Genomic DNA, 25,132 nt, shown 5'->3' on the forward strand with positions numbered 1-25,132 from the left:
ATTTCAAGTATGAGCAGGCCAGGCCCCCTCTATCACTTTGTTATTTTAATCACATCTTGGTCTGTGATTAAAACGTAAGCATCTGACCCTACATCTTTGCTAATCTGTGCACTTAGTTCAGTGTGTGAGGTTTCGGTCATGGTTGTGAAAACTACTGAGATTGAATCTGAGTGATGGATTATTTCTGATGCATGCCTGCGAGAGGCTTGTGTGAATTCTGTGATGAGGAATGTGGCTGCAGAACCCCAGCGCGTGGCCTGTGACCCAGCTTCCTCGCTTGCCCGCTGGGCGAGTCACGGACACCTCTGGGTTCCCACATGCCTTTAGCGCACAGGGAGTGCTGGAGAAACGGCAGCCTTTGTTGGTCTGTGGCACTTGCTTTTTCTTCTCCTCAGACCTGAAACCACTGGAAAAGGCAGAAAACCGTGCCTGCCTCAGGTACTGCATCCCTGCTTTTTTTTCTTGAACCTTTGTTGGGCCATCTGACCACAGCCACAGCTTTGCGCTGTTGAGGTACAGCGTGTCCTTGTGCAGTACTTGTTGGCTTGGTCTGGGGTGGGGTAGCCCCTTTGGGGGGCTGGTGTGGAGGGAGATGGAGTTAGCCCAGCGTGGTCTGGGGGTGGGGTAGCCCCTTTGGGGGGCTGGTGTGGAGGGAGATGGAGTTAAACCAGCGTGCGCATGTAGAACACTCGAAAGTGCTGGGCTTGTTAGCGTCAGCCGCTGCTGCTGTTTGTTGCTGTTGGTAATAGTAAGAAGCTCTGACTGAAGCGATCTGACGTTTCTGGTCATGACTCAAGGCTTTTACTTCCTTTTACTCCTACTTTTTGTATCTGTGCTGTTGGCAACTTGGCAGGGCTCCTGGATTGTTCTTTGGCACTAGAGCATGGTTTTCTGCCTTTTCCGTGTTTTCAGGTCTGAGGGGAGAGAAAGCTAGTGGTGCAGAGTAACAAGGGCTGCCCTTCTCCAGCAGTCCCTGTGCACCAGAGGCTGTGACGTCGCCTCATTCCTTCCATCTGCCCTCATGGGGTGGGGCAGGCAGGGCTTCCCATTTTGCAGATGTGGAAAGAAGTCTTAGGGATTTGAAGTGAGTACCTTGCCCAAGGTCATAGCGGGTGGTTGGTGGATCTGAATTTGCTTCCAGAGCTGTTTGGCTGCAGAGGCCACACCTAAGCCGTGTAGGACTCAGGCTTTCCCCTCTAAAACTGCACACTTGTGGGTTTGAGTGTATTCACAGATGATGTTGGGCCTGCTCAAGGCGGCAGACTGGGAGGAGTCCTGCAGGCCCAGCCTTGCTGGCTGTATGCTTCAGGCAAGTCACTTCACTTTGAACCTCAGTTACGCTGTCTGTAAAAGGGGTGACACTTACCAAGCCGATTGCTGTGAAGACAAAATGAGTCCACACACACAGAGCACACAGAAGCCGACGGAAATGGGCATCCACATCCTGCCACGGCTGATTTTGGGCCCAACATCTCTGGCCTTGGTATACAGTTCACCAGACCAGGCTCAGCAGAGAAGTAGCACCTCATGGGGTATGTGTTACTAATTCTTGTTAAAATGCAGCATGCCTCAGAATCTTCACACACAGCTTTTGGCTGATTTCCTATGAAATTGGTGACTTTGACATTCAGGTGCTAGACTTCAAGCTTCATGAGGGCCAGCGCCATGTTAGGTCATGGCTGTGTACCCCGTACAATGTAGATGCTCAGACGCTTGAATCCAGCAAGGAATGAGTCTGTGTTTTCGGTTTCTGGTAACTGGAAGTAATTTTAGAATTGTAATGAAACCATGTTAAGCCACAGTAGACAGTGTTAAGACATGTGACCATGTACATTCAGGTGTACAGAAACTGCCCCTCCCAACTGCTGCTTGGTGCACATCCTTCTTATAGCCTGTGTATTTTGAGGAAATAATCTATTTCTTTCTACATTTTAGAGGCCTTTCTGGCTAAGAGAGTAATTGCTTGCCGCATAATTTCACCAGTAACACCCCTCTTGACAGCTAGTGTGCCTGAAATTCATTTAGCAATTTCTTACCACCTCATGACAAACATGAAATCTTAGGTTAACGCTACCTTTCTTTGTCCTGTCTTCTCAATGAGATTATCTTCCCTTCAGGGGCAGTCCTGAGAGCCTTGTCTGTAATATCTTGTTAATTTTCTATAATCATCTTAAATGATTGTGGTTTTGATTTTGCACAGAGCGAAGTACCCACACGTTATTTCAGAAGCATCAACTTGTTCGGCTCTCCTGAGTTCTGGCTGGGCGTTTGGAATGTGGGTCACCAGGTGTGACTGAGCTCTTGTGGTTGCAGTGCGTGGGTGAACCGGTGACCCAGTGGTGTGGAGGCTGCTCTTAGATTTCCAGGGCATGGCAAAACTATTTACATAACAATTTGCAGTGGTGGCTTCCCAGTGGCCATGATAATAATCAGTTAAAATTTACAGTGTCCAGAAGACAGAAAACATGCCTCTTACCCAGGAGACAGGAGACCTGAGGTAGCGTTTGATGATGAGATCCTTTATTATTTCCCTACCAACGAGGGAAGCGCACAGTCATGTCATAAAGCAGTGGTCTCACTTTGGAACTCTAAGACCCCTTTAGGTTGGGCGCAGTGGCTCACGCCTGTAATCCCACCAATTTGGGAGGCTAAAGCAGGTGGATCACCTGAGGTCAGGAGTTCAAGAGTAGCCTGGCCAACATGGTGAAAACCCATCTGTACTAAAAATACAAAAAATTAGCCAGCCGTTGTGGTGGGCACCTCTGATCCCAGCTACTTGGGAGGCCGAAGCAGGAGAATCGCTTGAACCGAGGAGGTGGAGATTGCAGTGAGCCAAGATCACGCCACTGCACTCCAGCCTGGGCGACAGAGCGGGACTCCATCTCCAAAAAGACCCCTTTAGTCAGTGGCTTTTCCTTCTGAATAGCAGGAAAGATTTTCGGTGAATTGTCCTCGAAATTGGCTTAAAAGAGTTTCATGACAGAACAACTTTCTTGCGTTCTGAGGACTTCATTCTATCTGAATGGACCTGGAGTCATCCTGGTTTCTTTGTCCTAGGAATATGAAGACAAGGCTGGAAGACCTAGCAAGCCACCCTCTCCAAAGCAGAATGTGAGGAAGAATCTTGACTTTGAACCACTTTCCACCACCGCACTCATCCTCGAGGACAGACCAGCGTGAGTTTAAGAATCTCTGTAGAGTGTTTGCTTTAGGAAATAAGTACAACTTGCTAAGCACCTTTTTGTTAGAGAAGAACTAGGTTCAGAAAGGGAAGACGAGTAAGCCAGAATTACTTCTTATTCCCTATATTAACGTGTGTTCTGTAATGATAGTAAATGACCAGTTCGGAAAACTGTCCTGTAGCATAGAAGTTTTGACCAGGATTTTCCATTTAGGTGATTTTTCTTTTTTACTTTAGCATTTAAAAATAAGTTGTCGGCTGGGTGCAGTGGCTTACGCCTGAAATCCTAGCACTTTGGGAGGCCGAGGCGGGTGGATCACTTGAGGTCTGGAGTTCGAGACCAGCCTGGCCAACATGGTGAAGCCCTGTTTCTACTAAAAATACAAAAAATAGCCAGGTGTGGTGGCGGGCGCCTGTAATCCCAGCTACTCCGGAGGCTGAGGCAGGAGAATCACTTGAACTGGGAGGCAGAGGTTGTGGTGAACCGAGATCCACTCCAGCCTAGGCAGCAAGAGCAAAACTCCATCTCAAAAAAAAAAAAAAAAAAAAGAAGCAGGGTGTCTTCTACTGTTAATTCTTATCCTTGAAAATTTGTGTTGGGGAGAGAAATGGAGGACTGGAAAGTTAGAGGCCATCAGGAGAAGACTGCCCTGTGAAGACCAGTCGTTTTCATGCTCTGACAGGTGAACTGGCAGACTGTCCTGCAGCAAGTGATGGTTGTTTAAAATGTCCCAGTGAATGTGGATCCTGTTGTGTGAGGGACACAGGCAGCCAGACACTCCTGCCCTTCCTTTACCCTAGTGCCAGTACAGTCACAAGCACACTTCTGAAAGAGAGCACGAATTGCATTTTTTAAATGGGTTTTGAAGGTATACCAAGGTGCTTAGAACTAAGGTGCACATCTGTGTATATGTAAAAAGACAAATGAACCGTGTAGCTAGTACAAAATCTGTTCACTTTAAAAATCTGGTCAGGAAATGTCGTCATACATACATGTAACAAATGCTGTTAGAGCGCCCTGCTTCAAGAATTAAGTGTTGACAGTTACTAGGGTATTGCAGTCAAATCAAAGTTTCTTTGGAGTGTGGGGTGAAAATATACCAAAAGATTGTTTATTACTGTTGCAGTTGTGGATAGTTGTTATTTTCTTCCTGCTAATCTTTATCATTCATTTTTTTTCTTTTTTTCTTTTTCTTTGGAGACGGAGTCTCACTCTGTTGCCCAGGCTGGAGTGCAGTGGCGTGATCTTGGCTCACTGCAACCTCTGCCTTCTGGGTTCAAGTGATTCTCCTGCCTCAGCCTCCCGAGTAGCTGGGACCAAAGGCACGTGCCACCCTGCCTGGCTAATTTTTTTATTTTTTAGTAGAGACAGGGTTTCACTGTGTTGGTCAGGATGGTCTTGATCTCCTGACCTCGTGATACGCACGCCTCAGCCTCCCAAAGTGCTGGGATCGCAGGCGTGAGCCACCGTGCCTAGCCCATTCATTTGTTTTGTAGTGAACTTGTTTTTGTAAGAAAGTATTATAAAAGCTTGTGAAAGAACTGTGTAATCTTTAAAAAATGAGTTTTTAGTGTTTGAGCTTTCTATGTTTTAGGAAATTATGTTTCAGGTTTTTTTCTCAAAGACTTTTATGTGGTATTTATAATGGTGAAAACTCGTTTCTTTCCTATCAAGAAATCTCCCAGCAAAACCAGCTGAAGAAGCTCAGAAGCACAGACAGCAGTATGAAGAAATGGTGGTTCAGGCCAAAAAGCGAGGTAATGGGGTTCACACTTGCTGGGTTAGATCGGGCAGCACAGGATTTGTGTCTTTCTGGTTATTTTCTTTTTACTATTTAGAGTCATAGAACCTGAACTTCAGTCATTGAAATTTGTAGTCTTCCAAAAAAAAAAAAAATACAAGTGGAAGGCCCCCACAAGTGAAAACGGGGCCGCAGGGTGGCATGGGTGGGCCACAGGGACTCGGGAACGTTGAGGCAGGCAGAGAGGAGAAGCGGTGAGACCGCAGGATTTGCTGGGAGCCTCCCAAGGAGGCCTCTCTCATCCCAGAAGCCCCCAGAGGCTGTCCCGTGTGGGCTGTAAAGCCCCAGGCTCTGGAGCGGGGCGCCTGTGTCTCTCATGGAAGGTTACTCTCCATTCCTGGTAGCTTTATTCAAGAGAAAAGCACTTTGAACTGACGTGAGAAAGGCGACTGTGTAAGATAGAAATACCAGACTACAGAAAGTTTCAGCCATCAATGATATGTACATTTCTTTCCCTCTCTGGGTTGTTTTTTAAATTTCCAAGAAGATGTTTTGATAAAATTCCTTGCAACACTTAAACTCTTTTTCTAGGAGATTTTAAAAATATATGACATGGATGTGAGGGCAATTTGGCTGTCATATCTGTCACTCCATTGATCACCAGGGTTGATTTGGCTGATCTGCTAGCTAGCCCGGTGTCCCCTTCCCCACTGGCACTCCATGTGCGTCCCTCCAGAAGCTGTGTGTTTGGTCAAAGAGAATGACCATCCCCGACAGAGGACTGGTCTTCAGTCAGGGTATATGAGTAGCTGCACTCTGCTGCTGGAGCCTCCAAACAGGCTCCATTCGTAGGAGAATGTACAGTCGTCAGGCTTCCAAGACTCCAGACACATCCAAATGAGGCACTGCATGTGGCAGTCTGCCTTTCTAAAAATAAAAATAAAAAAGACCAGGCACGGTGGCTCACGCCTGTAATCACGGCACTTTGGGAGGCCAAGGAGGGTGGATCACCTGAGGTCGGGAATTCGAGACCAGCCTGACCAACATGGAGAAACCCTGTCTCTACTAAAAATAAAAAATTAGCCAGGTGTGGTGGGGCATGCCTGTAGTCCCAACTACTCAGGCGGCTGAGGCGGCAGAATCTCTTGAACCCGGGAGGTGGAGGTTGCAGTGAACTGAGATCATGCCACTGCACTCCAGCCTGGGCGACAGAGCAAGACTCTGTCTCAAAAAATAAATAAATAAATAAACATATAACAATGTGGTGTATATGTACAGTGGAATAATATTTGGCCTTAAAAAGGAAGGAAATTCTGGCACATGCGGCCACATGAAGGAATCTCGAAGATACCCTAAGTGAAACCAGTCAGTCCAAACAGGACAAATGATGTGTGATCCACCTCTGTGAGGCCCCTAGAGCAGTCCATCTCACAGAGAGTTGAATGGTGGGTGCCAGGGGCTGGGGAGACAGGGAGTGGGGAGTTAGTGTTTGATGGGGACAGTTTCATTTGGGCCAATGAGAAAGTTCTGGTGATGGACGGTGGTGTGGTTGTGCAGTAGGAATGTTCTTAATGCCACTGAGCTGTATAGTTAAAATGGTAAATTTGACCACACGCAAAAAGAGTGTATGTAAACTAAATGCATGGTATTTCTCAGAGTTGCTATTTGTAGATTAAGAGTAATGCTCAAGGCTGGGCATGGTGGCTCACACCTGTAATCCCAGTACTTTGGGAGGCCAAGGCAGGCGGTCAGGGGTTTGAGACCAGCCTGACCAACATGATAAAACCCCATCTATACTAAAAATACAAAAATTCCCTGGGCATGGTGGTGGGTGCCTGTAATCTCAGCTACTCAGGAGGCTGAGGCAGGAGAATCACTTGAACCTGGGAGGCGGAGGTTTCAGTGAGCCAAGATTGTGTCACTGCACCGCACCCTGGGTGACAGAAGAAGATGTCAAAAAAAAAAAAAAAAAAAAACCAGTGATGTTCGAGCTGTTAGAGTCAGCATGGAGCCTGCATCTGGAAGGGGATAGGGCTGGGAGCACAGGAGGGGCTTCTAGTAATGTTCGTTTGTTTTGATCAGGATAATAGTTTCCGGGATTTTTCTGTTTTGTAGTAACTGAATCATGTTCTTTTTTTTCTTTTTTTTTTTTTTTTGAGACAGAGTCTCACTCTGTTGCCCAGGCTGAAGTGCAATGGTGCTATCTCGCCTCACTGCAACCTCTGTCACCTGGGTTCAAGCAGGTCTCTTACCTCAGCCTCCCAAGTAGCTGGGACTACAGGCCCCTGCCATCACACCCAACTAATGTTTGCATTTTTAGTAGAGATGGGATTTCACCACTTTGGCCAGGCTGGTCTCGAACTCCTGACCTCAGGTGACCCACCCTTCTTGGCTTCCCAAAGTGCTGGGATTACAGGCGTGAGCCACTGCGCCTGGTCGACTGAATCATATTCTTCTTTGTGTACTTTCCTGTGTAGATGTTATACTTTGCAAGCTTACTAAAGGGTGGATAACGCCTGACCCTTCTGGAGTCCATCTGGTGCAAAGTGAGCACTGGAGCTGATGCTCGCTCTGCTTCAGGGCCGTTTTCCTGGTGTGTTTGCAGTGTGACAGGAAAATCACCTTGCCTGGAAATGGTCCATATCAGTTAGTAGATTGTTGTTTTTCTAAATTGTGATTTCTAGAGCTGAAAGAAGCCCAGCGGAGGAAGAAGCAGCTGGAAGAAAGATGTAGAGTCGAGGAAAGCATTGGAAATGCTGTGCTCACCTGGAATAATGAGATCTTACCCAACTGGGAAACAATGTAAGACATGGCTCTGAGTGCGGCTGAACTGCAGAGCATTTCTGTCTAGAATCTGTGGGCCACAGCCGTAGTCATTATAGCCAGCAGTGACACCCTGGATGCAGCTAGTTGAAGTTGCGTCATCTTCCTTCCCTCTACCCTGGCTCAGCCCGTGCCATCCCTTGCTTGGAGACTGTGATAATCTCTTCTCCTCCCTTCCAGTTCACCTTCTTCTCATCTCCTGAGCCAGCTTCTAAAGCATGAGTTGGTGTCACCTCCCTTAACCTAGAATTTCAGTAACTTCCTGTGACTCTCAGTACACAGTTTGAACCCTTAACTTAGCGGGCAATACCCTTAGTGAGGTGGCCTTCCTTCCTCGGCAGCCTCACCCTCGGATGCCTCTCCTCTGCTTGGACAGAGCCCTCTCCCTAGGGAGCCCCCCATAGGCATTGCTGGTTTTAAACCTGGGGCCTCGCATGTTCCAGGCCCTGTGCCCAGAATGCTCTTATCCTGTACCTCCTCAGCCGGCTAACTCCTGTGTGCTCTCCAAAGCTCAGGGAAGACTTTGCTGCACTTACCCTGGCTCTAGGGCCCTGTGGTTCTCTGTGCACACAGCTGTCTGTTTAGGCCTCTGTCTTCCTCTCTTTGAGGATAGTGACCCCAGTGTCCATTAGAGTGCACCTGGCAGAGTCTGGCAGCTGCTGCCCTCTTTACATCTGAGGGGCAGCTGTGGGTCTTGTTTTTATTCTTGTGTTCAGAATGGTGGGGGCCGGTGTGCAGGCGGAAGTCCCAGGGCTGCGCACAGAGGCATTTGGGGAGCTTGGATGCCGGCTTCTCTTCTACTCATCCCACATGTCAGCACTGCAGGGGTCACACGGCCCTTCTCAGGGTCTCCACTAGGAAAATATGCTCAGAGCATGCTTTTTAAGGCAGTGTCCTCAAAAGGGTTGATGCTGTCAGGAAATGCTTTATACCTGTTCTCACAGGGGATCTAGTAACAAGAACAGAGGTTCTCAGAATGCTTACTGCTCCCACCGAGGGAGACCACTCTGGTCCATCCTGCAGGGCTCTGGGTTGGATGTGGTCTGAATGCATTGCATACAGACCCGCAGGAGCTCCCGTTGACTGCACACAGACGCTGCCTGGCACTGTTCTGGGTGCTTTTGTACTTTATCTCACTTCACCCTAACAGTAGCCCTTGGGTGTAGGTTTCATCATCTTGACTTTCGAGAGGATGGTGTAGGTTTAGAGAGGACAGATGATTTGTCCAGATTCTGCAGGTAAGAATGGAGTTAGGATGCAGCCTGCTTTCTGCAGCTTCACGCCTGTGCTCCCCACGATGCTGCGTTCAGAGGCACCACGTGGGCCTGGTTTGCCCAGGCTGTTGGCAGTGTGTGTTCCTTGTCCCAGCAGAGCTGAAGGACTCTGTACAGTCCAGAATGTTCTGAGTCAGCAGTTCTTCTCTGCAGTTAGAGCGTGCCAGCTCACATCTGGGCGCTGGGCCCGTATGGGTGGTGCGGCAGCCGTCTGCTGACTCTGCTGGGGTCTGCTTCTGTCTCCAGTGCTGCCGCAGTGCCGCCTGGCACTCCTCACCCACTCTCAGCTATGTGCTGTTCCCGTAGGAGGCCAGGCCATTGCTTTTTCCTGTGTTTTCTGCTCAGAAAGTCCTTCCCATCCTTCATGTGCTCAGGTCATTCAGAATTTGGCTCCAGAGTGTGCCTGGGCCTCCAGTGTGTGGTGTCCCATGCTGTGCTGTGCTCTTTCATACCTGCCACGGCAGCTGCCCAGCAGAAGGAGATTGTTGATTTGATCTTTACAGAGTCCTAAACTCTAAGCTTTCTGAGGGCAGAGGCTGTGCCTGCTAACAACGGTGCATCCCAGCTCTTGGTGGTTCGGGGCTAGGCACGCAGGTAGACAAATGTCTGTGTAGAACAAACTCCAACTCTTGCTTCCATTTTTGTCCAGGTGGTGCTCTAGAAAAGTTCGAGATTTATGGTGGCAGGGAATCCCTCCAAGTGTGAGAGGCAAAGTCTGGAGCTTAGCCATTGGCAACGAGTTAAATATCACCCACGGTGAGTGGCCTGCATGATCCTGGGGAGTCCACCCCAGGCCCTGTGTCTTCTCTCCTTTTTGCCCTGTTGGAAAGAAAGGCAACCATTGCCATGAATCTGTGTCTTTTGAGACACCAGGAGACTGTATCCTTCAGGAGGGAGGCCTGCGTTTAGTGCTCTGCGCTCCAGTTACCTGACAGCTCAGTGCAGGAGCCCTTGAGTAGAGGGAGCGTGGAAGTTGGGGCTCAGAGCATCGGGGAGGTGCCTGAGCTTCACGGATCCAAGTCCTAGGAAGGCAAGGCTTGACCGGGAAGTGAGTGGAAGGGGCAGGTGGTTCTTGCTGTGAGGGTGTTTGTTGTACTGGGGTGTCTGTTGGTATTTTGTGGGATTTATTTCAGGCAGCCTTGGAGGGGACTACATACTGTTCTGGCACTGGGGTCCTTGGGGCTCTGGGGGTTTGTTAGCTGGGTGAAAACCAATGCTCAGTGATCTCTCGCTGTATTGCATCTACTCAGTTTGCATGTACACCTCCTCCCTCAGACTGAATTCACTTCCCCACATGTCCCGAGTACTCTGCAGTGTGTCCAGTGTGTAATAGGTGCGGTGAGCCCAGTATTCAAATTAAATGATGAATACTGGCAGCCATTCTTTTCACTTCCGCCTCCCTGCCTGCAGTGTGAGTTGTGGAAAGACAGGGCTGCCTTCCTGCTCTTTCTGGGGCCTAGGACCTGCCTGGGGAGTTGATGATGTGGTTTTTATGCTCACGAAGGCCTCGAGTTTAAACAGTGGTTGGTATCTTCGCTCTCTAGTTGGGGTTTTGATTGTTGTTCTTATCTTGACAGGCCAGCTTAGCCTCATCCCAGGCAGGGTCTCCCCTCGCAGAGCATCAGCCGGCTGGCTGGTGACTGGCTTCTGTGCGGTGCAGTCCTACAGAGGAACGTGGGGGCCCAGAACTCCCTCTTTTGGCTAAACCCATACCTACCAAAACTTTGTTTTAACTTGTCTGTGTGAGAAGATGAATAACATTTAACTTGTGGAAATGGTTTTTTAAAAGCATCCTCAGAAGTTGAGGTTTGGAGAAATTACCGAGCATTTATTTCTAAGCTCTGTCTCTGCAGATTGGATGGAATGCACAGTCCTTTGTGTGTGTGTTTAATTGTTGCTTCTTACCGATGCCTGGGTGGATTTTATTTAAATTAAAACCTATGGACCATATTGTTTTGGATTGGGCAAAACCGCTGATGAATCAGTTACATGTTTAGACATGAGTCTTAGACATTTGCCCGAACCTTGGTATTGGCTCGATTTGTGTTCATTGTGTCCGTCTTGTATTGTGAGCCAGGCAGTGTCAGTGGCCCCCACTAGCACTGGGGCTCAGGAAGCTGGGCCCTCACCTGCTGTGCTCTCTGCCTTTTCACTGTCACCCAGCCTAGGTCTCTGCATGTGGCAGGCCCTTAAGAAATGCCTGCCTTGTGAATGAATGCCGCCTTATTGCGTCCTGCTTAATCTCGGTTTTACTACATCTCCAAGCCAGTGTAAGAACACAAACTTGGTTGCTGAGTACCAAGCATCATATTAGGTTCTTTACTTGTGGATCTTATTTAATATCAACAGTGCGACCTTGACCTCATTTTCCTCTAGAGAAGGCTCAGCATCCTGGAAAGGCTGGGACTGTGCCCAAGTCTCTGGCTCTTGTGTGTGGGGCCAGGACTCTGATCCTAGCCCAGGCTAATCCTAAAGCCCGTGTTCTGACTTGGGGAGCCCCAAGGTTTTGCTCTTGTGGTTGTACAATTGGAAACTTAGTGAAAGTCAACCTAATAGTACTATTAAAACTTCACTTTTAGGGCCTCAGTCAATCTTGTGCTTTGACATTGGAGCAGGGGGTCTGGGAAGAAGGTGTAGTAGCCATCCAGCCTCCAGCATTCCCCAGATACACACCAGTAAAACCATGGGGGAGAATCCTAAAACTCTTGACACTTTGACCGTTGAACCCCGAGGCTGGTAGCCTGTGTGACTTAACTGTCAAATGTCTCACTTGGGAAGTGATTCCCTGGTGGCCATGGCCACACAATGGTATTCATCCACCTTTGGCCAAAATGACCAAAGCTTGGCCTGCCTCCTAGAGGCCGACAGCAGGTGGAAGTGCCACCAGGTGCATGAGGCACCAGCGCAGAGCAGTGTGGGATTGTCCTGGGAGCATGCATGCTGACTTACTCCTTTGGACACTGATACTATAATAGTGAAACTAGAATTTGGATTACATTTTAATAAAATAGTGTACACTGCCCAGAAGGCAGATGTGCTCTGCTGTATTTTCCAAAAGTAATTATGGGAAAAATAAAGTGCTCAAAATTCCATGGGTAGCTGCAATTAAAGTCTCAGTGATAGACGAGTGATTGCGTGTAACCTGAGACATTTGGGAGCTGATCAGGACCATCACAGCCAGAGTAGTGGCAGGTGCAGCGGCTCATGCTTGTCATCCCATCACTTGGGGAGGCTGTGGTGGGGGAAATCACCTGAGGTCAGGAGTTTGCGACCAGCCTGGCCAACATGGCCAAATCCCATCTCTACTAAAAAAAAAAAAAAAATTCACCGGGCGCGGTGGCATGCACCTGAAATCCCACCTATTCAGGAGGCTGAGTCAAGAAAATCGCTTGAATCCGGGAGGCAGAGGTTGCAGTGAGCCGAGATCGTGCCACTGCACTCCAGCCTGGGTGACAGAGCAAGACTCCATCTCGGAAAAAAAAAGAAAAAGCCGGACAACCAGGAAGCACCTGAGACTGAGACTGGGCTGTGTCGGGGAACAGGGTGCTGAGAAGGAGCTCTGTGGGTTCAGCCTGCACACTTGTCCTTGAAAGAAGAATGCGGCATGGATATACCCATGGAGGTCTGTGGATGCTAGTGAATTTGCCTTGTTTAACTATTACCAAACCACCCAAAGAGGCTGTCACAAAAATAAGTTGTGAATATGGGGATTTGGAGGCTGTCATGAGCCTTCTCTGCCAGCAAGAGTCCTGTGTTTTGCAGCTTCTGTGTATTCCTGGGATCTCCCCCACCCCTGCTCCACTGCCAGGCAGCAAGACGAGGAGGCCTGTGCCAGGTGGGGGCAATTGCATCATGTCCTTACTTGAAACCCAATGATTCTCTGCTGGTCCCTCGGTCAGTGAGACGTTCATTGATTGGGTTGCTCTGTGTCAGTTCCAGTGCTGTGTGTTTTGGATACAGAGGGAGGAAGAGAGCTTCACCGTCTTGCCCCAGGGATCTTGCGGTCTGGGAGACGCAGTAGACAAGTCACAAAGACCAAAACAAGGCAGTTTTGTGGTTGGGTTGTGTCATAGAAGTAAACAGTGGTGATGTGTGTAATCTTTCTCTGTTTAAGGCTGTGTCTTTAAACAATAAAATTACTTTTAGGCCACGTTGAGGGGAATTGTTTAAGTAGCCTGTGAAGTGTGCATTAAGCCTATTATAGTTGAACTTAAGTATTTGAAGGAAATAGTACTGTGTTCTGTGGTGTTTTGATGAAAAATACTCACATGTGCACATAACACTTACCCAGAGGCTTTTCTTCCAGAGCTCTTTGACATCTGTCTTGCCCGAGCCAAGGAGAGGTGGCGGTCCTTTAGCACGGGAGCCTCTGAAGTGGAGAATGAAGGTAGAGTCTCTTCTAAAACCAGCGGGCTGCTGTGGTCAATGATGTTTGTCATTCTTTATTACATAGTGAAGAAAGTTGACTTAACTATGGTTGAGATTGATGTGGATTCATAAAAAGCTCCATGAGAAAAGGGTTCTTCTTTTTTTTTTTTTAAGCAAAAATTAAAGGTAAAAAGCTTTTATAAGAAATTGGCCGAGTGTGGTGGCTCATGCCTGTAATCCCAGCACTTTGGGATGCCAAGGTGGATGGATCACCTGAGGTCAGGAGTTCGAGACCAGCCTGGCCAACATGACGAAACCCCGTCTGTACTAAAAATATAAAAATTAGGCTGGGTGCAAGGGCTCACAGCTGTAATCCTAACACTTTGGGAGGCTGAGGTGGGTGGATCACGAGGTCAGGAGTTCAAGACCAGCCTGGTCAACATGGTGAGACCCCATTTCTACTAAAAATATAAAAATTAGCCAGGCATGATGGTGGGTGCCTGTAATTCCAGCTACTCTGGAGGCTGAGGCAGGGGAATCACTTGAACCCGGGAGGTGGAGGTTGCAGTGAGCCAAGACCGTGCCACTGCATTCCAGCCTGGGTGATAAGAGTGAGACTCTGTCTCAAGAAAAAACAAAAATTAGCTGGGCTTGGTGGTGTGCACCTGTAATCCCAGCTACTCGGGAGGCTGAGGCAGGAGAATCGCTTGAACCCTGGAGGTGGAGGTTGCAGTGAGCCAAGATCTTACCACTGCAGTCCAGCCTGGGTGACAGAGCAAGACTCCCTCTTAGAAAAAAAAAAAAGAAAGAAAGAAAGAAAGAAAGAAAGAAAGAAAGAAAGAATTAGAACATCCCAGTTCCTGAGAGGTGTTTGTGTCCTAACATGCTGGAGGGCCGGTCATAACCAGTGTCACTCCCTTTAAAGTTGTTCACGTGACTTCCAGTAGCCTGGTGTCTGGGATTAGTTGAATACTGTCTTATAGAGGAGCTCAGAATTCCAGAGACAAGAACACTGCATGTTTGCTAGATTATGCCTTTAGCATTTTCCATAACACACAAGAATGATTACTTCTGTTGGTTACGAAGTACATGATTTTACTGATCATTTTTACAGTCTATTTGGTATTAGAATTCAAAAAAGTATAAAGCAAATTATTTATGATTACTTGTTAGAAATATTATACACTGGCTGGGCACAGTGACTCGTGCCTATAATCCTAGCACTTTGGGAGGCTGAGGTGGGCAAATCACTTAAGGTCAGGAGTTCAAAACCAGCCTGGGCAACCAAGAAAGACCCTGTCTCTACAAAAAGATAAAAGAAAAAAGAAATATCACACGAGTATAATACCGCAATCGTTTCTACATCTAGTGAGTTCACACTGAAGATGGTAAAGATGTGTGACGTGGGTGTGCATGTGTGTTTATGCTTGGAGTTTCTTTGTGTTTATTCTCCTACTTGTCCTTGCTTTCCACTGATATTGGTGAGAGGTATTATGTCAGATTTTAATATCAGATGCTAGAAAATACCTAATGAATATCTGATATCTAATCTAGAATTAGCTGGTGCTGTGCTCTAAGAAACCCTGCCATCTGTTACATACCCGGAAGCTGCACTGTGAGTCAAGACGTGGTCATGTCAGTGAGCTTCTGAAGAACTTCTTTGCGTCTTTCGTTCTTGTAAAACTTCAGAGGCTCATCATTGTCCTACATTCATGCCCTTGAGGAATGTAATGATTTTTGGCATCTTTTGACAGATGCTGGTTTTTCAGCAGCAGACAGAGAAGCCAGTCTGGAGCTTATTAAACTGGACATCTCTAGAACGTTTCCTAATCTCTGCATTTTCCAGCAAGTAAGTAGGTGGTGACTTGTTGCTTTCAAGTATGTTTTGTCTAAAATTCATAGATGCTGAACTGCGTATATTTGTTGTCAAGTTTGAAAGGTACTTGGGTTTTTGTGGGTGTTAGGAGGTAGGGTGGATGTTACTGTTAAATACATTTAGACTTTTAAAAATCAGTAACTGATTCTTTCCAACAAATATTTACTATGTCCATACTTGTGCTCCAAAAGACGATTCTGTCTTCCTCTTGAGATACGTGTCTCAGGGCCCTCTGGTCTGAGAGGGTCGCCATGGGTGGCTCTGGCTCTGTCTGCTGGCGCTTTCCTGGGCACTCCTCTGCTCTCAGGACTGTGTGTAGCAGTCTGCGCTCAGCAAGGCCATGGCAGTGTGATGGGCTTCGGCTCAGATGAGCCCAGTGCAGTGAGCCCGTGTGAGAAAGGGAAATCCCTGGCAACCAAGGTGGGTGGCCAAGCCAGGGTGACAGATTTCTGAGCAGGTGGACCAGGAGAACGGTACAGCTGAGGGACAGAAGCCGGCTGTGGGAGATAGGACAGGCTCCTTGGGCGGCAGGAAGAGCAGAGTGGAACCTCCTTGTGGGCATCTGAGCACAGGACAGGGCTGCCAGCGGTAGGTTGTGGGGTTATCTGAGCTGAACTCTTTAGAGACCTTCTATTCTTTGAGCCAGCAGACATTGATCTGGGGGTCTTTTGACCCCTTTCTTATCTGTAACGGGTTTTTGCAGCAGGGGGGCAGTTCTTGCAGAATACCTCTGCACCTGTCCCTTACCTGTTCTCACTGCCTTTACTCAGTCAGGTTCTCATCTTTGTGGATTTCCATGTGGGTCTTCAGAAATTTTTTCAGAAGAGGAAAGAGAGGGAATCTACAAAGCTACCAGCAGCCTTGGTCCTGGTGTCTGGTGCGTGAGCCCGATGGGCACCCCACTGACTTACAGTAGGCGGTTGACTTAGCTGGGAGCCTGTTTCCTGGAACCCTGCTTCTCCCACAGGGCAGATTTCAGCTTCTCTGCCCTTTTCCCCCAGTTCGTCTCCATAGGCCTCAGTGCACTCCCTGCTTTGCAGCCCCTGCGTCGCTCTCTTGGAGCTGCTCCTGTTTCTTGCTCTTGGAGGGAAAAGGCTTTCTTCCCCCCAGCCCAAAAGGCCCTTCCCCACCCTCCACCCACAGTTCACGTGCCTCCTTACCAGGCTGTCCAGGAGAGGCGGCTTTCTAGAAAGGAGTTTCACCTTTGATTTCAAACAATTTGGGCTTTAATCACAGAATGCCTTCTCACTAGCTTTGGGCAGATCCATCTTTTTGAGCCTTGGTTTGTTCATCTGTAACATAGGATGATCATACCAGTCTAACAGGGCCGTTGACAGTACTTGGCAGATAACAGTGCTTGTTGTTATTAAATCTCTTTGAACGTAATTTGAAACTAAAAGAACTAAATCCAACCAGAGGTCAAAGAGCCATATCCTGCCAGGTGGCGGCAGAAGTGTGTAATGGAAGAGGTGGTGGGTAGAGGCCAAAGAAGTCTCTTTCCAGGTCCAATGTAGGGACCTCTCAGCCCTGGTAGAAAGTAGCTTAGTAACCTTTCTAATGAGCAGAGATCGAGTTTGCTAAAAAGAAAGCAAAGAACAGTTGAGGGGAAGAGTAGGGGAACTGAGATGTCCAAAGGCAGTTAAGGTCATTTATTATTTTTTCTTTTTTGAGACGGAGTTTCGCTCGTTGCCCAGGCTGGGGTGGAGTGGCACGATCTCGGCTCACTGCAACCTCCACCTCCTGGGTTCAAGCGATTCTTTTGCCTCAGCCTCCCAAGTAGCTGGGATTACAGGTTGCCCACAACCATGCCTGGCCAATTTTTGTATTTTGAGGAGAGAAGGGGTTTCACCATATTGGCCAGGCTGGTCTCGAACTCCTGACCTCGTGATCAGCCCACCTCGGCCTCCCAAAGTGCTGGAAATACTTAGGCGTGAGCCACGGCGCCCGGCTGCATCATTTTTTTCATTTAAGAAATGACGTTTAGCACCAAAGTGAGATGGAAGGATTGAAATTACAACGGTAGAAAACCTTTGAAGTTAAAAACATTTAGCTTTAAGAGAAGTTCAGGCTGGGCGCGGTGGCTCAAGCCTGTAATCCCAGCACTTTGGGAAGCCGAGACGGGCGGATCACGAGGTCAGAAGATCGAGACCATCCTGGCTAACACGGTGAAACCCCGTCTCTACTCAAAAATACAAAAAGCTAGCCAGGCGAGGTGGCGGGCGCCTGTAGTCCCAGCTACTCTGGAGGCTGAGGCAGGAGAATGGCGTAAACCCAGGAGGCGGAGCTTGCAGTGAGCTGAGATCCGGCCACTGCACTCCAGCCTGGGCGACAGAGCGAGACTCCGTCTCAAAAAAAAAAAAAAAAGAGAAGTTCAGTGTGATGCTCTTATTTTCTTATTTAGCCTTGGCCTGGATAAAACTTTGTTACAGTCACACTGGTCCTTAGACTGGCATTTGGTGCCACTGCAGACCCTCAGCCACCCTAGCCCTGGATGTTGTCATTTTCACCCTCTCATTGCTATTTTTCCTGTTGTCCCTCTATGATTTGGAACTGTCTCTTCTTTTACTTAGCTCTTTTCACATGCTAGAATATGGTGGTCTGGGCCATGGCATTCTTTTGTAAGCCACCTGTGGTCACCTGTGGAGTGACTTCTTGTGTCTCACCATGTGTGATTTTTATTCCTTGTGTTAAATGTAGGTACCTGGTAGACATAGACCGTAAGTGTTTGGCACTGAACCTGTCCTTTTGTAGTATCTTCTTACATGCTAACTTCAGCATGAGGCATCTCTGCTCTTTTTATGTGCTCCATTGGGAAAAAAATTCCAGCACTTTAATTTTTGGAAGCAGTTATAAGAGCAAGTGGAAATGTTAGAGGGGTGGAAGAGCTGGGAGAATGTTTAAACAAAATGGTAGCCACCAGGACTTAGAAGAGTATATTTCCTCAAGTTGCCATTCAGAAAACCAACAGAAACAAGGAGAGTGATAAGCCTGGGAAGAGAGGCAGAAAGGATAGTCAGGATGTGGGGCACAGTGGGAGATGACCTGAGTGACACTGAGCAGTCACTTGCTTTGAAGAGTCCCCGGATACCTGGCTCTCCTGGTGGACTTGGAAAGGGAACACAGTTATACAGCAGGAGCCAAATAAAGGATATTTGTCTGGGGTGGTGCTCCTGCCTGGCCCTCCAGCTTTTTTTCAGTGCAGTTTCATAGTGTGAGCTGCAGACTTCCCTAGCTGTGAATGGGTGATTTGTTAAATTCCATATGCATATAGAGCTGCTGGCATCATGCTTGGCATATTTCATAATGCTGAAAATAGCAGGAGTGGCAGTGGCAGCAGTAGTAGTATCGGATGTTCTTGTGAGCACTAACAATCCTTATGCATGTGTTGTTTTTGCTGTGTTGATCCTTTTAGGGTGGTCCATATCATGACATGTTGCACAGTATTTTGGGCGCTTATACTTGTTACCGACCAGATGTGGGTTATGTAAGTGAAGTTTCTCAGTATTTTATAATATTATTATCTAAAAGGAAAGTCAGATATTGTCCAGCGCATGTTAGCTGCAAATGTCAACCCAGTGCCTTCGTTTTTGCCGAGGAGTATGAAAAGTCTTGTGGTAAGTGAGTTGACTCAGTTTCCTCTTAAAGAAATTGAGCTGTCATGGCTGCTCTGGGGCATTAATCACATTTTAATCGAATGCAATTTTTATTTTTGGCATGTGACTTTTTTCCAACATTAAATCAAAGAAGACTTAACCATGTTAAAAGCAGCAACCATTAAAACACTGCTGATACTTCTGTGGCTTCGCGGATGTGTGTGTGCACGCATGGTTTGCTCTTAAGCTTATTGAGATAGATACACGTGTGTACAGCAGCGGGACACTGGACACAGGAAAGGGCAGTATTGCAGATGCTGTGGGCCTAAGAGGGCTGGTTTAGGGTTTTCCATCTGGGGGATAGGAGCAAGGGTGGGGACTGAAGGACAGCAGGCCAGGTGGCTGGGGTGGCAGAGTGGTGGTTCTGAGTGAGGGCAGTTCAGCGCTGGGTGGCAGGTAGAGTGGGGCGGCTCTGGGGACCCTTCTAGTATGAGGGTGGTAGGTTTGTCTTTGCTAAAATGAGCGTGCTGCGGTGACCCTGTGGCCACTGTGATTTTAACGTGCCTTTCCTTTCTCAGGTCCAGGGTATGTCCTTCATAGCGGCAGTGTTGATCTTGAACTTAGATACTGCAGATGCCTTTATTGCTTTTTCTAACCTTTTGAATAAACCCTGTCAAATGGCGTTTTTCAGAGTGGACCATGGCCTTGTGAGTATCCTCTGTGTTCGGGCCCTGGGTACTGTATGTTTAAATGTCAAGAGTTGCTTACTCGTCTGTGTTTTCAGTGGAAAAACAGAATATATTTTTCCCTCTGTGGAGAGATGTTTAGAGTAAGCAGCACTGCAAGGTGGAGGGTGATTTTGAGCAGTGTATTGCATGGAAGCTTAAAAAGACATGGTTAGTAACCATATGTCTGGGTTTCTTAATACGTTCTCTCAGAAAAACAGTACCTGGATTTTGGAAAATGTATTCTTTCAATGAAGGAAGAAGTATGGCTCCTGCTTAAGCACACACACTTGGTGTCAAAGTCACAGCTTGCTGGCAGTGCCCACGTTTGGACCTGTGAGGTAGAACACGTTGTAACCGAGCTGTGTTGCTGCTCATCGTCACCCTGCTTTGTGAAGCGTGCCCACACTCGGGAGAAAGGAGACATGTTGAAGACCATACTCCTTTAGTTTTTGAAAGGCAGCCATTTGTTGAGTGGACTGTTCTAGTCTTTATGACACTGCATAAGTGGGAGGTGGTGACAGTGGGGGGTGGGGCTTACGTGCCTCCCAGATAAGCCCTCTGCACCGTTCAGGTGAGGAGGTGAAGCTCAGAGTGAAGGGACTCGTTCAAGGCATGCATTTGGTAAATGGAGGAACTGAGATTTGAATCCGTTCTGGTTCCTAAGCCTTTGTTCTTTCTGTAGCCTAGAAGTCACCAATTTAACAAGCCCATAAGCTGTTTTTTTTTTTTTTTTTTTTTTTTTTTTTTTTTTTTTTTTTTTTGGCAGAGTCTTGTTCTGTCGCCCAGGCTGGAGTGCAGTGGTGCAATCTCAGTTCACTGCAACCTCTGCTTTCTGGGTTCAAGCGATTCTCATGTCTCAACCTCCCTAGTAGCTGGGATTACAGGTGTCTGCCGCCATGCCCAGCTAATTTTTTGTATTTTTAGTAGAGATGGGGTTTTGCCATGTTGGCCAGGCTGGTCTTGAACTCATGACCTCAAGTGATCCATACGCCTTGGACTCCCAAAGTGCTGGGATTACAGCCATGAGCCACTGCGCCTGTCCATCGTTGTCTTGATTTGCTGATAATTATTACCAGTACTTCAAGACTAAAATGATCTAATAGTTTAAGAGTATTTCTTCCTTGATATCTTAAGGTTTACTGAGTATGTCTTGCTCAGATAGTACATACATAAAGTATTTAGAAGCTGTTAGTAAATTTGGTAGCTGTTACTGGAACTATAAATTGGCAGAGTCCTTTTGAAAGACAACTTGGTATTAAGTATCAATAGCTGTAAATAGCATTGGTGTGCAGTTCTGCTCATAAGAATCACTTCTAAGAAAGTCATAAATGTGGACAAAAGCGTTATGCACAAAGATAGTCATGACACACTTATTTACAATTGTAAATGTGAGAATCGCTGAAAACGGGGTTAGGAGAATGCAGAATGGTCAATTAAATTTGGTAAGTGACCAGTAGTGATGCTCGCAAAGAACTGCATTGTGAGAAAGTGTTCAAGATGTTAATTTCTTCAGCGTATGTAAGATAAAACATAAACTATAGTGACTATTGTGTTTGACAATAAAAGGAAATAGGCCACAAAATTACTAGTGTTTATGGATTGTTGAATGATAGATTAATAGTGTTTATGTGTTTCCTAAGTTTTCTACAGTGAGTGTTTACAGGTATGACTTTCATAATCAGGTAAAAACTTACCTTTCCACGAAAAGTAATGGTCAGAAACAGAAAATAAATCTTGAGGAAGCGTTCTTACTCTTGAAATAACTCATTAACACAGTATATACTGGCCTTATGTTGCTTGTGTTACTAATTCCTGTAAATAATTCCCGCGTGTAAATTTAATTTTATCTTTTTATAAATAAATGATTCCCATCTAAATTTCTGCTGATTTTGAAGATAACACCCCAGCTTTCTCTTTGGAAACGTGATACAAATTGTGCTTAGGAATCATGGCTTATATTTTTAAGGCGAAACCATGGAGTCGTAATGTTGAGTGGGATCTTCATGACAGCAGCAGGTTTTCTCCCTGGCAGCCCCGCTGAGCTTAGGGCTGTGTCACTCTGCCGGGGGATATCCTGTGCGCTGGAGGGTGCTGAGCAGCTTCCCAGCCTCCACATCCCTGTGCCAGCAGCACCTGCCCCCAGTTGTGACGACCAAAAGTATCTCCAGACATTGACCAATGTTCCCTTAGAGGCAAAACCACTCCCTTTTGGGATCCACCGTCTACAGTACAGCCCCTCCTTCAGATACGCAGACACCAGAGTTGTGATCTGCCCCCAGGCGCCCAGCTGGCGAGCACTGGAGCAGAACTGGGCCACCATCAGACGGGTGCTGCCCCCAGTCCAGTCGGAGTTCTTTCTGCTGTCAGCACTGCTTCCCAGCTTTGTATATTTCGTTTCCTTAAAAAACTGTCAACCGTTGAAAAGCAAGTTCCATAAACTACGGACTGTAACGCCCTCCTTTCCTCCTTTCCCTGTAGTGTTTCTCCCTCGTTGCATTCAAAGGTGTGCATCTGTCCGCTGGAGCGGTGCTACCCTTGACTCAGACATGAGTCATGTAGCCCCCTGGAAGTGCTAGGGGTTGGACGAGGCATGCGTGCTTTTCCAGATACTTTTCCACAGTTCATACATTCCTGGTTTTTAGGATGGAGTGAGTCTGTACAGGCTCCACCTTTGCAGCAGGACAGGCACAAATTCATTCCCAGTTTTACCATGAACGAAGCCTGTGCCCTTATTTGGCAAGTTCTGTAACTGCTTTGGGTTTCAGTTCCCTTTTCTATGAATTGAAGAAGATGAAGTGTAGCCATTGATATTGTTGTGAAGATTAGAAATAGTGCTTGTTTATAATTTGTATAGTACCTACAGTAAGTTGCCATTCAAAATGTATTAGTAGTTACGTAAGAAGGTAATTGTTAGAATCTAAAGATATACATATATTGACTTTTTTGTAAACTGGAAACTTGTGCAGATAGTTTCTGAGTAAATTTCATATTATCTCCCTAGATGTTGACTTATTTTGCTGCATTTGAGGTATTCTTTGAAGAAAATTTGCCGAAATTGTTTGCCCATTTCAAGAAGAACAACCTAACTCCAGATATCTACCTAATTGATTGGTAAGACTGGCTTTTCCCTCTGTTTTCACAGCATTTCTCAGCCCTTGCCTGTTCTTCACTCTCTTCTCTGCCCAATTCTTCACGGCCTGGCTGAATCCTCATGTCCTGCTCTCCAGGCTTCCCTGATGCCCCTGCCCCTGAGTTTTGTTTCCATCAGTGCCTCCGCCTGGCCCTCCTGAATTCCCTCAAGGGGAGAGATGGTATCTTGGGCCTGTTTGTTTCCAGAGTGCTGTCCGTTTCTTAAAAGGACCAAGCACCAGGTCTGTGCAGGCTCTCGCCGGGTATAGAGGTGGCCTGAGGAGCAAGGCCAGCGCTTGCCTGTCAGGAGCTCCTGGCTTGTGGGAGACACGTGTGTCCGTGGGCACTGTCCACGTGAGATGAGTGCTGTCTTGGAAGGCAGGAGGTCCCGGACCCAGTGCAGGGGTCGGAGTACACGGAGTGAAGGTGACCAGCGCATGTGCCATTCCAGAGTCAGCGGGCACTAGCCAGGTCCAGTGGGGTAGAGGCTGAAAGTAAAGGGCAGAGGACCGCAGGCGATGAGGTTGGGAGGCCAGGTCACGGTGGCTCTTAGACCTGAGCTCTGGAGCTTGGGCAGGATTGCGGGGCCGGGGGAGTGGCAGAGGCTGCTGCTTATGATGAGGGTGGGGCACATCCAGCTGTGAGTTTTAAGTTACCTGGGAGGCAGGAGAGTCTGGGAACAGAGAGACAAATTAAGGGGGAAAAAGCCGAAGTAGGTGGAGAGAAGGCCCCGTGGAAATATTGTGGGTATGTCGAGAATCTGGTCAGTTCCTGACTGCGAGTTGGGAAAGGGGTTTGCTGATGCCTTCAGCTGAGACCAAAGACAAAGGGAGAAGATTTGGCCAGGGCAGTTAGTGGATTTGTCTTCAGACGGGTGATTTTGAGGTGCCTGCCGGACGTGTAAGTAGAGGCATCCTGAGACAGACAGATACGAGGATTCTGAGAGGTCTACGCAGCAGCAGTAGGCCAGGCAGGTCTTCATGCCGTGGTGAAAGGGGCTGCTGAGGATGGAGTGTGGCTGTTAGCCTGGAGAGCTCCGTGTTTGAGGGCCAGGTAAGAGGGCTGGGAGACCTGTGTGTGGAAGGGAGCAGCCTCTCAGGTCACGCGGTGGGAAGAGGGTGCCTCTGGGATCCAGCAGCCCCAGCCCAAACCCAGCTTCTCCCATGATTGCCTTGTGGCCGTGGGGAAGGCTGTGAAGCCCTTCTGAGCTCCTGGTTCCTTATCTGGAGACTGCAGTGATTCACCCCACACGGTGCTGCCGGGTGACCGTGCGGCGCCACCCGACTCGGAAGGGGCTCCGCAGAAGCAAAGAAGGGATTGTTCGACCAGAAAGGCATGTTCCACTAAATCATACGGTAAATGTACAGCCACTGTGGACAGAGAGCTGGCTGGTCTGGTTTTGTTGTTGCCCACTTTCTTGAGCAGAAGGGAAGGTAAAAATTTCAAGTATCGTTTGAAAGGAAGCTGACCCCTTAGCTGAAGCAGACTTGTCTGTGCCCTTAAGAATATGCCTTTGGGATTCTTGATGTGTTGCTTCCGTCCTAAACCCTGGACGGTTCTCATTCTGCTGACCTTTGCCGTGAAGGCCGAGGGGTTTGGGGGTGGAATCTTGTAGCTGACGCCACAAGGCACTGGTGACCGAGGACAGGGAACGTGGGGCCGTGAGCAGCCCTGGCGGGGATGCTGAGCTGGCCCGCCTGGCTGTGCTGGATAGAAGTGTTTAGGGCCCGCTTCAAAGGGCAACTTTATTCAGCAAATGGTGATTTTCTTCACACCTGTGAACACAAAGCTCCTGCACAGGCCGCCCCACCGTGTTCATCTGACTGTGAGCCCTGCCCCTCAGATTCCTGGCCAGAGCCTGTGGTACTGGAGGACGGGAGAGCATCCAAGCAGGACCTGAGCCTTCAGTTTCTCCCTTACCTGTTTTAGGGCTTCTGATTAGCTTCTTAGGATTCTAGGCCGAAAGTCAGTAGTGTCTTTCAAACTTTTCCCACCTTTACTCGCAAAAGGAAATGCGTTTTAAATTGTGACCCAATGTGTGCAGAAACTTAACACGTATATGTGCTGGGAACAGTGGTTTCATGACCCAGTACCTAACCCTGCCTGTGTGAAGCCTTCTGAAATACTGTACTCTGTTCTATTTATTCCAAAAAATGCTAGGGATAATCTGCTTTCGTTGCCTCCACCATCCACTGGCTGTTGGCTGGGTCATGCCTGGCAGTGTGAAAAGTACAGGCCTGGAGAATATTGCTGTCTGCTTCTGTCCCAGCCTGAAGATGGTTGTAATCCATGTAGGGGCAAAGACAAAGGGCGCCCGCATTTATTGACTCGAGTGCTTCTCACACATGCTATCTTTGAACCCTTGGAACAACCTCTCCAAGTGCAGTGTAACACTTGTGTTTTATAGATGAAAAAACT

At 47.7% G+C, this 25,132-nt stretch overlaps 1 protein-coding gene across 6 annotated transcripts in view; it reads left to right on the forward strand.

Moving 5' to 3' along the window:
- Positions 1 to 25,132, forward strand: part of TBC1D14 (TBC1 domain family member 14) — a 117,483-nt gene that overhangs the window by 76,963 nt on the left and 15,388 nt on the right. For 3 of the 6 annotated variants that reach the window (XM_030920441.1, XM_030920440.1, XM_010370034.2), the window contains 9 exons: positions 3,058 to 3,176; positions 4,857 to 4,939; positions 7,608 to 7,725; positions 9,670 to 9,776; positions 13,327 to 13,407; positions 15,143 to 15,237; positions 18,677 to 18,748; positions 19,436 to 19,564; positions 22,587 to 22,696. In XM_030920441.1, the coding sequence (XP_030776301.1) occupies positions 3,058 to 3,176; positions 4,857 to 4,939; positions 7,608 to 7,725; positions 9,670 to 9,776; positions 13,327 to 13,407; positions 15,143 to 15,237; positions 18,677 to 18,748; positions 19,436 to 19,564; positions 22,587 to 22,696 (914 nt within the window). Of the gene's footprint in view, positions 1 to 3,057; positions 3,177 to 4,856; positions 4,940 to 7,607; positions 7,726 to 9,669; positions 9,777 to 13,326; positions 13,408 to 15,142; positions 15,238 to 18,676; positions 18,879 to 19,435; positions 19,565 to 22,586; positions 22,697 to 25,132 lie in introns of all 6 variants that reach the window. The other 3 variants (XR_004054167.1, XM_030920442.1, XM_030920443.1) reach the window with 3 other exon arrangements.

This window comes from Rhinopithecus roxellana, chromosome 2 (assembly GCF_007565055.1).
Source record: "Rhinopithecus roxellana isolate Shanxi Qingling chromosome 2, ASM756505v1, whole genome shotgun sequence".
Classification (NCBI taxonomy): domain Eukaryota; kingdom Metazoa; phylum Chordata; class Mammalia; order Primates; family Cercopithecidae; genus Rhinopithecus; species Rhinopithecus roxellana.